At 48.4% G+C, this 10,266-nt stretch overlaps 2 protein-coding genes and 1 long non-coding RNA gene across 8 annotated transcripts; 1 reads left to right on the top strand and 2 right to left on the bottom strand.

Moving 5' to 3' along the window:
- Positions 1–744: 744 nt before the first annotated feature.
- Positions 745–2,753, bottom strand: TAF13 (TATA-box binding protein associated factor 13). Its single transcript, XM_064410124.1, has 4 exons — positions 2,678–2,753; positions 2,475–2,553; positions 1,887–1,984; positions 745–1,048 (listed from the first exon to the last, which is right to left on the bottom strand). The coding sequence occupies exons 1-4, from the start codon at positions 2,702–2,704 to the stop codon at positions 878–880; spliced, it is 375 nt and encodes a 124-aa protein (XP_064266194.1). The 5' UTR covers positions 2,705–2,753; the 3' UTR covers positions 745–877.
- Positions 2,754–2,777: 24 nt separating this feature from the next.
- Positions 2,778–4,475, top strand: LOC135294610 (uncharacterized). 4 transcript variants are annotated; one of them, XR_010356690.1, is made up of 3 exons: positions 2,778–2,911; positions 3,457–3,532; positions 3,618–4,475. It is a non-coding gene; the product is annotated as an uncharacterized LOC135294610 (long non-coding RNA). The 4 variants fall into 4 exon arrangements; XR_010356692.1 differs by having other exon boundaries at positions 2,783–2,966; XR_010356691.1 differs by having other exon boundaries at positions 2,783–3,348.
- GTPBP8 (GTP binding protein 8 (putative)) lies at positions 4,472–9,297 on the bottom strand. 3 transcript variants are annotated; one of them, XM_064410121.1, is made up of 7 exons: positions 8,962–9,297; positions 8,551–8,649; positions 7,945–8,075; positions 7,499–7,598; positions 6,970–7,088; positions 6,401–6,524; positions 4,472–5,798 (listed from the first exon to the last, which is right to left on the bottom strand). In XM_064410121.1, exons 1-6 carry the CDS (start codon positions 9,253–9,255, stop codon positions 6,440–6,442), a joined length of 828 nt encoding a protein of 275 aa, XP_064266191.1. In that variant the 5' UTR covers positions 9,256–9,297; the 3' UTR covers positions 4,472–5,798; positions 6,401–6,439. The 3 variants fall into 3 exon arrangements, with proteins under 3 accessions (XP_064266191.1, XP_064266192.1, XP_064266193.1); XM_064410122.1 differs by having other exon boundaries at positions 4,472–5,795; XM_064410123.1 differs by having other exon boundaries at positions 4,472–5,697.
- Between the last annotated feature and the right edge of the window lie 969 nt (positions 9,298–10,266).

The raw sequence follows: 10,266 nt of genomic DNA, 5'->3' as shown, positions 1-10,266 counted from the left end.
TGATTGTTAAGGGTGTTTCAAATAACTGAATAGTCACCATCCTTTTACCTACCTTTGTCCAGGAACAGTGACTTTGTTACCCTTACTCCAGTGTCTCCTCTCTACTGCCTGACCACATATTAAATGCTGCTGTCAAATCCACAGTGCAAACAGTTCCCATCCATGGCAGAAAGGCTGCAGCTGATCACTCACTGCTGCTTTGGACAAAAGACTTGCCAGCACCTTTCCAAGCCTTACACCCTTCCTTCTGTGCTGCTTGTAGAGGGGACAGCCTTGATGTGCAGCATTATTGCTGTTTCAGCATTTGTTATGCTTGTTCTGAAATTAGGAGTTAACTGAACCTACCTTCCCATAGCTGTTCCAGAAGTAGAGAAAAGCACAGGTGTGGCCTGTATTACCCGTCTTACATGAACTGATCCATGTACATTTAGTTATGAAACATGGGCACAAACTTATGTTTTATTCAAGAAGCAAATACAGAGCAAAGAGCACAACTTTGATAGTAGTTTGGGCTTAAAGTCTTCATACAGATAACCAAGATCCATTTTCAGGGTTTCCCATCACAGGAATACCCAGTGACAACTGAAACAATTTCAGAGAATCATGAATCATCAGCCCTTGAGCCATCTGATGCAACACAGGCCTACTTGAAACAGACTCCTGCCGTTGCAGGCATTTTTAGAGCTCTTTTTCTCATTTCATCAAATGGTATAAAAATACCTAAGTATACCACATACAATCAAGTAACGTTTTAGCTGCTCTAATATTTCTCAGAAAAGGCTGTGAGGCAGGGCAGACATCCCAGCAGTGACCATCCTACAAAACCCTTCCAAACAATACATGATCTTCCTTCTTACGGGGCAGCAGGTGCACAGAATCAAGACCCATAGTTTGCTTCATCAAAGGCCTTTCTGGCTCGTTTCAGTTCTTCATTCATAGTTAGGAGGTCTTTAACTCTGGCAAACTTCCGGGGATCCTTGCGTATCAGAAAGACAATATCCTCAACCTGCACCCGACCCTGCCGCCCGATGGACATGGCCTTGTGTGTCTGTTAGAGGGGGAAAAAAAAGTCAGCAGCATCCCTTTGCTATGGTGCTTTTTTAAGGTCTCAATTCCACTTTAGTTCCTGTCATTTTGTAATAAAAAAAGTAAGCAATTGCAGATTCTGGGCACCATCATCCTAGTCACAAGAGAACTTCCCAGTAAACCATGGACTTACTCTGCTGTCACTTACACACTGAACATAACCACTACATATACATCATATAATGGTATCAGAACGAAGGCCAGATTACATATAGGACACCCAGCCTGCAGAATGGCTGAAGATTAGGCACAATTTGGAAGCAGTGTGAGGTAACTGTATCAGAGGACAGTGTAGGGCATTTTGATAAGGGTAGGAAAGACCAGCATTTCAAAAGAAAGGAGAATGTTTGGATACTTAGAAATGGTATCCAGGTCTGGAAGAGAAATGGCCTCAGGCCCAAGAATGCATTCCTTTTGTAGGGCAGAGCTAAGTTCCCATCCCATGTACAGACACTGGGCAAACACAAAAAGTTGAGACTTTCAAATCTGAGCCACATTTTCTGTCAGCTGCACATACCACAGTGATGCCACAGTGAACCCCAAAGTCAGCTGGGTATTTCCCCTCCTGCAATACTGATCTAACTGCTACTTAAACACTTCAGTGTTCTAAATCCACATGGAGCAAGGTTCATAAATTTTGCATTCATCTTGAGAAAACAAATTCCAAGTTTATGTTTCTTCTACTAATGCCATGATTTTGGGGCCTGGGATAATGCAGTATTTGAGTCAGAGGTATTAACCTTAAAAAAGCTAAAGTTCTGGTGGGGATGTTTTGACCATGCCATCTAGAGCTGACTTACCATTTCAGTGATAAACTCTATTACCAGGTCCTCAAGAATGTCCACTGATTCTGTATAAGGGTTCTGGTCATCTCCGAATCCATACATCATGCACCTTACTGCACAAAGAAACACTTAGCGTAAGGCTTTCATCCACTCAGTGCTGCACACATCTAGTTAGAGCTCACCAGCCTGCATGTTCCGGCACCAGGATGGCACTCTCATCTGTCAGGCAAGACAAATCTTGAGGAAACATACAGGAAATAAACAGAAGCCAACAAAAGCCCTCCTGTAGGGACAGGAGCTGTACATACAGAAGAGCATGTCTGAGGACAGGCTCTCTGAATATTCATTTAGGCTGCAAGGCACTGCATAGTGACAGCGCAGCTGACTTTGGGCACAGCTAGGTCCAGAGGATGCACTAGCAGTATTTTTGAGGGGGGTCTACATAGCAGATTTCTGCAATTGCAGCCCAGGTACATTGTGAAAGCCGCTGTTTTGCTAAGGAGAAGTGAGTTTTGGGACCCCACAGCTGTCGGCTCGGGGTTTCAGCTGAGTGACCCGGTCAGGTCTGCGCTGGGCAGGGCTCTGAGGCCCGGACCGACTTACGCTCTTTGGAGAACAGCCGCTTCCTCCTGCCCTGCCCGCCGTCCAGGCCCCCGCCGGCGTCCTCCGCGTCCTCTTCGAACTACACGGGCACAGCGGAGCGGAGGCCACGGTCAGCGCCCGTCTGGCCCCGGCCCCTTCCCGCCACTCCCCCGTCCGTGGCTGGGCTGTGGATTCCCGGGAAGAGTAGCCCCTCCGGCACTCACCGGCACGTCCTCCTCCTCATCCGCCATGGCTGCCCGGCGGCCCGGAACAGCTTCCGCGGCCAGGCCCCGCCCCGCGGCCCCGCCGAGCCGCGCCGGGCGGGACGGGCGGCGCTGCCGGGCCTGCCTGTGCGGAGCGCACCGCTGTGGTATTGCGGCGTAGGTGTCGTGACCCTCGCCAAACCTGGATATGACATTCATTGTTGGATTGACAGATCGGGATAGCGTAGTTTGAAAGTGAGCTCGGGAGGTGTCTGTTAACCCCCCTGCTCGAAAGAGGGTCAGCCACGAGGTCAGAAAGGGTGGCTTTTCACGGTCGGTTTGTTCGGTTGGCAGGGGCTTTTCCTTCCCTTCAGCGAGGCACACTTGCCCACGTTCACAGAATCATAGAATGTAAAAGAGTTGGAATAAAGGCCCTTAACGATCATCTAACCCCAATTCCTCTGCTGTGTGAAGAAACGTGTTTCCTGGGCTGTTGGGGTGCACTCCGGCTCCAAGACACACATCAGGCAGACAAACCCATGGGAGAAAAGGGTGTTCCCTGGTGGCAGGGAGCTTTTATACCCCCTGGGATGGGGACAGAGGGAGAGGTCAATGGGCCAATGGGACACCAGTGAGGAGTGGTGAGGGGAGGGGTAACCCAGGGGAGAGACCACCAGGGGGTACCGGGACAGGTGAGGGAAAGGCCATGTGATGGGGAAATGGGGTAACAAACCACATGATATAACATAAGCTATACAGTGCAATACAAAACTATTCTGTGTAAATTCCCAATCACCCAGTGCAAGAGAACAACTAAACTGGTGCACCACAACAGCCGTGAACACGGACCCCTCCCACGAGACCAGGTTGCCCAAGGTAAGTCTCCCTCTTTCAGTTTGTACCCATTCCCCCTTGTCCTATCACTACACTTTATGATGGGCCCTGTCTGGTTTCTCTTTAGGATCCCTTCACATACTGGAAAGTTGCTGTGAGGTTTCCACCTGACTGACTCAGCTTGTCTTTGTAGGGGAGGTGCTCCAGTCCTGTTGTATTTCATACAGTTGCTGTCAGCCCCTTTGCTCCAGCCCTGCCCTTGAGCATGTTCACTGTTCCCCCCAGTTTGGTGCCCTAGGAACGTTTGATAGCAACCTCCTCCACATTACTCATAAACATGTTAAACTGGACACATTCCAGAACGCATCCTTGCTGTGTTCCATTTGTAACTGCCATGTGACTGGAGTATGACCCCCTGGCTTCTATGCTCTGAGCTCAATTGTTTAACCAGTTTTTACTGACCTACTAGTGCACCTGTCCAGACTGCAATGTTCTAGTTTTGCACACTTGCAAAAATACTGCCTTTGCAGTGCCAGGGTTATGGTGACAGACCAGACCAGACACAAGACAGAGTAGAAGAAGAAAGTGGAGAATGTACTGCTGAAAGACCAGGGAAGATGCACAACGTGAAATCCTTTTCCATGGAAGCTAATACTCAACATCATCTCTGTAAATAACAGCTGTAGAATAGGCAAAGCTTTACCACTTAAGTGAAGCTTATGCACTGCAAACAACTAAAGACAATTGAATTTAAAATGGAAATGAGCTCTACTGTATCAGTATGCTGCCAGGCCCACCCCCCACTCATCGATGAGGGCAAAAGGGAGATCTTTTATGTCCCCGGCCTGAGAAAGTGCAGCTCCTCACTCTAAAATTCAACTGGTTCCTTAAGAACCTGGCAAAAAAAGTCCAGTAGTGTGTCAAGACACCTGCTTTCCCAAAGCCTGTTTCCACAAAGGCAATTAAATCCAAGTTTTACTGTTTAGGGAGAGGACTTGATTTTATTTATCGTTTCGTCACAGGGGCACTGTCACACTCAAGAATCAAACCATTCGCTCTTGCAAATGACTGAGCAAAATGTAGGAGTTATTCCAGTATCTAAAGCACTTGTGAATAAAACCAAGATGTGGCCCTAGGTAAAACTGGAGAAGATGGTACCTAATGTTCCATGCACACACATACAATTTGTTTGTACAAATGGATTAACTGCACTTATTTAATGTATTTACATGGTTAGTAAAAGACTTCCTAGCACTGTAAGGAGTTTTAATGAAATGAAAGGGGTTTTGTTCTTGAGGAGGGACTAAAACCAGAAATGCACTTTTTTACATATTCAGGGTTATTTTCAGAGGCTCGAGTCAAGGCTGAGGCCTTGAAAATTACAGCCTTGATGTTTCTGGAAGATCCTGGTTTCAAGATACTACAAAAAGGCCCTTCCTGAAGTGTTCACTTTCACCTGTTCCATCTGTATAGCTACTACTGCATTTCTGGCATCATGCATCCCTTGGGCTGGTTTGTCCTGAAGCATTTTGGGACTAGAGACAAAATATTAACAGAATTACAGGTTTGATCACTAAGGTGCAGAGGTTAGAAAGCCACATTTACCGCATTCCTCACATGCTCGTCTTCTTACATGTATGCTGAAAACAGCATACATGTCTAGTGTGGTACAAGAAATTGCACAGTGAAAGAAAGTGATATTTCTAGTCCTTTTGCACTGCCAGAGGGGTTTACAAAAGAACTTTCCTTTCTGGAGGTTTAAACACTTCATGAAAGTAACTGACAACTGCATAACTACATCTGGCCACGTCAAGACATGGCAAAGATTGAGTGCCAGGATTTGACACAGGCAATTCATAACTTTAGACTAAGTTCTCCTGTATGAGGTCTGCTATTGATGGCTGTCCTTTTGTCCAGTTCTGCCTTGTAACTGGACAGTTTCAAGTGCTCTTAGACAGACACAGCTGCTGTGGGAAGCAGTTCCCCTGAAGCATACAGGACGTATCCGTGTTGTGCTTCAGCTGCCAGGCTAGAGCAGATACAGATCATGGATGGTGTGCCTCAGATCTGGCAATTCATCCACGTGGAGCCGCAGAAATTCATGCTGGATCTCAGAAGGTAGATGCAGCACTGACTCATGACAGTGTTCAGGACAGGGCTCCTCTATATGTCGGTCTTTTATTCCACTCTGTTTCAAGCCAACACTCCTGGAAAAGCAGATCCCATAAAGATGTGTTCTCTCCTTCATCCTTGTGGAACAGGGACAACTCAATGTCTGCAAGCAAGGCATGCTATCCTGCTACACCTACTGAACACAGGACACAGAAAAGAGTTACAAAAGTAAAATATATAAGATATCAAACACACCTTCACAGATAACAGGTTGGCTATTTCCAGTCTGCATGGCCTTAGAGCAGGTAGGTTGGACAGGAGGTAGTTTTTGGCCCCTGCTATCCTAACCCTAACCCCAGATGACAGAAGTAAATCTCTGTGTATCATACAGTTCAACTGGGTAATACAGTTTGCTTAAAGTTAGGGCTGTAGTTTTTCTTTCCTAGATTAAATGCCTCTTTAATAATGAAATTACTAGACTGTCTCTAGTATCCTAAATACAGCAAAGGTTAGGCACGGAGTAGTAGATTTTTGAACATTTCAGTGTAGGGAGAGGAAATGCTGTATTAAAACTTCCCTTCTTTATGGAGGCTACCTACTTTTTTTCTCCTTATCACAATCATGTAGGTTTTATTAAACAGTTTTATAATAACCTGGATTAATTCACACTGCAAATTTCCTGAACTGATGAACCTAATAAAGAAAAAATTTAGCTTTATAAATACTAATTTATTCAAAAATACCATAGAGTAACTTAGGTTATTTGCAACAAAAACCCCAGACCTCTGGTTTTGGTACCTTTTGTTCCTGATGAGCCAAGCAGATCGGTAGGTCTTTTCAGCTGGCCTCTACAGTGGGCAGGTTTCCAGTAACATGGGCCACAAAACACCTGAGCAAGTGAACCCCTGAGAACTCCACAGAACTGTGGAAACAGAGGCATAGATGCTCAGTGCCACATATTGATGTGTCTTGGAGTAATAAAGGCAAACAGCCACTGGCTGTGCTCAGTAACATGTCTCAGAGTACAAATTGGGAAAAGCCTGCACTTTAGCTATGTAATCCAACAACTGCAGCTCTTACTGTTACCAGGACTCCAAATAAAATGGGAAAGCCTGCTACCATGCAGCACAGGAATTGCTGCCTTGCTTTGAGAAAGGCCAAAGGAAGAAGCACCCTTGGAAACAAACTTCACTCACTTGCAGAGAAGGGGGAAAAAATGGAAGGGATATTTCCCCATCAGCAGCCCACCCTCTATCCTTGAGGCACAGAGAGGTGCTGCCTCTAGAGCAGACAGACTTGTGTTAGGTATCTTGCCATACTGAACTCATCACCAGAAAGGCAACAGCAGCAGTGGAGAGGAGCTTTACCTGACCAGGAACAGCTGAGGAAAGCATCCCTGAGTGCTCTCCTTTACAAACTCCTGGATCTTCAGTACATTCTTTAACAATAATCCCCTGGAAGCTCGGTCAATTTTTGTTAACACCATCTGCATGGATCCGGAAAGGGAGGATTCAGAGAAGAAAGTAAGATTATTTTGCTGTTAAGCTGGAACATCTGTAAGAGTCCTAGACCATCTTACAAAGCAGTCTGAAAGCTGTGGTCATAATTATGGGAAAAAATAGTCTAACACAGTTCACCAAAACTATGGCCTGCATAGGGAGTGTGCCTTTTCAAGCTGCTCAAGCTGAGCACTGGAAAAAAAATAATCTATTTAATAAACCACATAAAAACCCCTCTTAAATCCCATTTGTCTCCCTCAACACATTACAAACCTGTTTTATTAACAATAAAGGGTTACTGCTTAGGTAGGTCAACTTGCATAAGCTCAGATGGAGGTACACACCTTTCTAGATTACCTGTACCTTATAACTGACCCAAGAATGAAGCATTACTTACCACATAAGGAATCCCAAACTCTTCCAGCATCTCTACTGCAATATGATCTGTTTTCTGGAGTCCAACTACACCATCAACTAATAGAAAAGTCCTCTTCAAGCTGCCAGAAATACAAGCAACAATAATTGTCACCATTATTTCATACCTGCTCTGCTACTTCCAAATTCATAAGCAAAAACAAGTAACATGGGATCTGGGTATAGGAAGAGCCAAGAAAAACCATGCATGGAAACTGAAGGTCAGCATGGAGCAGCACCTCAGTCTTTCCTGCTGTTTTAACCCGTCTGAGCATGAATGAGTGACATTGCAGAAGCTTCTACGGAAATGATGTCAGAACTAATGGATGGAAGCAGGTACCCCTCTGCATTTTCTCCCCTCATTACATGATGCTGTATAGGGGTGTCTCTCTGGCTTTCCCTGTGCTGAGGTACAGGTAGGTCCCTTACTTGTGCCGCTCCTGCAGATAGGCCTCCACCATCTCAACAAAGTCCTGCGGGGCACGATAGCCGTATCCTGGCATATCCACCAGAGTAAAGTACTTCCCTACTTTGAAGAAATTCATCTTCTTGGTGTGGCCCTGAAGAGAGGATTGAGGCAAGATGAAGCACAGGGGTGGTTTCTAAAAAAGCTGCTTTAAGCAGTGTACTAGGATGTGCTCTGCAAAGTATCTCTATACCAGACCCCTGCCCCCCCAGAATGCTTTAAACTGCCCAGTCTCCTACCCGTGTAGCAATCCTACATGGCTCTAATCACAAAATGGACTAAAAATACCTCAATGGGTCTCTAAGCTTGGTTCTTCTCAAAGGCCTTTAGAGCAGACCAGCTCAGGTTGTGCAGCTCCTTCATCTGCCTGAAGAGCTAGGCTGGGCTCCTTCTGCCTCTCCCTGGGCTAGAGCAAGGCCACTGCCAGTCATGAGGATGGCTACCAGAGCTGGCACTTTCTGTCATTTCAGGCTACTCAAGAGCTTGTTCCCTCCCAGCCTTCTCAGCCCTATCCTCTGCATGGTAGCAGCTTATGACCCAGTGGGAGGGAAGTTATAAACGTCACTCACTGGAGTTTTTGACACTCTAACTTCCACTTCTGGAGCCAGTGAAAACAAGGCCCGGACTAAAGATGACTTCCCCACATTGCTTCGGCCGATGAAGCACACCTGCAGGGGGAGAGACAGAGAAGGCACATCTACACCTGCCCACCTCTCGCTGAAGCCAGTCCTGGTCACTTCTCAGCCACGAACATGTCAGGCTCCCGAGCTGCGCAACGGCTAACAACAACAACAAATAAACGCTGTGTTAAAAAGCATCAAGTGCCCCACATATTGCACAGCGCTCTGACAGAGCTGCACAACCACTCCACCACTCCTTTACTGGCGCAGCTGAGCCCAGTCCGGGGTGGCCCGGGAGCGGGGAAGGCGCTACCCCGACACGGTCCCGGCCGAGGAGCGCGGGGGCAGCGCTCGCCTGACCTCGGGCAGGGCCGGCGGCGGGGCATGGTCCATGCGCACGGCGGAGCTCACGTAGTCGATGGGGTGGCCGCGGTCGGACCTGAAGAGCGCCTCGGCGCGCTGCAGGGCAGCCAGCCCGGGCTGGAAGAGGCGGAACGGCGCCGTGTCCGTGCCGGGCGCCAGGTACCGCTCCAGCTTCTGCAGCGGGAATACGATCGCGGTGCGGCGGCTCCGCTCCAGCCGCAGCACCTGGGACAGGGCGGCCAGCGGCAGCGAGGCCCGGCCTGCAGCACCGCCCGGCCGCAGCAGCAGCATGCCAGCAGCGGCAGGCAGGACGCGGCCGGCCCCGGAAGGCAGCGGGCGGGACAACGGGGCGGTGCCGCGGCTGCCCCCACCCAGCCGGGGGCTGTCAGGGCCCTGTATGGCGTGTGCGCTCGGCGTCCGCATCCACCACCGAGAGCCGCAGGTGCTGCCCAGTCCCGGCTGTTTGTAGAATCACAGAATATGCGGAGTTGGAAGGGACACACAAGGATCATCAAGTCCAACTGCTGACCCTGCATAGCACCATCTCCAAATCACACCACGTGCCTGAGAGTGTTGTCCAAACACTTCCTGAACTCTGGCAGGCTTGGTGCTGTGACCACTTCTCTGGGGAGCCTGTTCCAGGGCCCAGCCACCCTCTGGATGAAGAACCTGTTCCTAATATCCAGCCTAAACCTACAAAGACACGACTTCAGGCCATTCCCTCGGGTCGTATCACTGGTCACAACAGAGAAGAGGACAGTGCCTCTGCCTCCTGTTCATGAGGCAGTTCTATACTGTGATAACTCCCTCAGTCTTCTCCAGGCTGAACAGCCCGTGACCTCAGCCACTCCTCATATGGCTTCCCCTCAAGGCCCTTCTCCATCCTCATTACCCTACGTTGGACACTCTCTAACAGCTTTATTACCCTTCTTATGCTGTGACCAGAACTATACACAATGTTCCAGGTGAGGCCGCCCCAGCTCAGAGCAGAGCAGGACAATCCCCTCCCCTGCCCAGCTGGGCCTGATGCCCCCAGGAGAGGGTCAGCCCTCCTGGCTCCAGGGCACTGCTGGCTCAGATTCAACTTTCCATTGACCAAGACCCCCAGGTCCCTTTCCATGGTGCTGCTTTCCCACTCATTCCCCAGTCTGTCCATACATCCAGGGTTGCCCCATCCAAGGTACAGAATCTGGCACTTTCCCTTATTGAACTTGATACAGTTGTTGATTGCCCTGTCCTTTAATTTATCGAGGTCTCTGCAGGGCACTCCCTCTGCCTTTGAGGGAGTCAACAGCTCCTCCC

Source organism: Passer domesticus, chromosome 2 (genome assembly GCF_036417665.1).
Source record: "Passer domesticus isolate bPasDom1 chromosome 2, bPasDom1.hap1, whole genome shotgun sequence".
Taxonomy (NCBI): Eukaryota; Metazoa; Chordata; class Aves; order Passeriformes; family Passeridae; genus Passer; species Passer domesticus.
Note: the sequence above shows the minus strand (reverse complement) of the source record. Positions and strands in the feature narration are given on the sequence as shown.

Coding starts and splice junctions, on each gene's coding strand:
- TAF13 (XM_064410124.1), bottom strand. CDS start 2,704: ATGGCGGATGAGGAGGAGGACGTGCCG. Junction 2,554..2,677: donor ATGAGGAGGAGGACGTGCCG/GTGAGTGCCGGA, acceptor GTGCCCGTGTAG/TTCGAAGAGGACGCGGAGGA. Junction 1,049..1,886: donor TAGAGTTTATCACTGAAATG/GTAAGTCAGCTC, acceptor CCCCTCTAACAG/ACACACAAGGCCATGTCCAT.
- GTPBP8 (XM_064410121.1), bottom strand. CDS start 9,255: ATGCTGCTGCTGCGGCCGGGCGGTGCTGCAGGCCGGGCCTCGCTGCCG. Junction 8,650..8,961: donor CGCCGCCGGCCCTGCCCGAG/GTCAGGCGAGCG, acceptor CTCCCCCTGCAG/GTGTGCTTCATCGGCCGAAG. Junction 7,599..7,944: donor TATCTGCAGGAGCGGCACAA/GTAAGGGACCTA, acceptor TATTTCTGGCAG/CTTGAAGAGGACTTTTCTAT.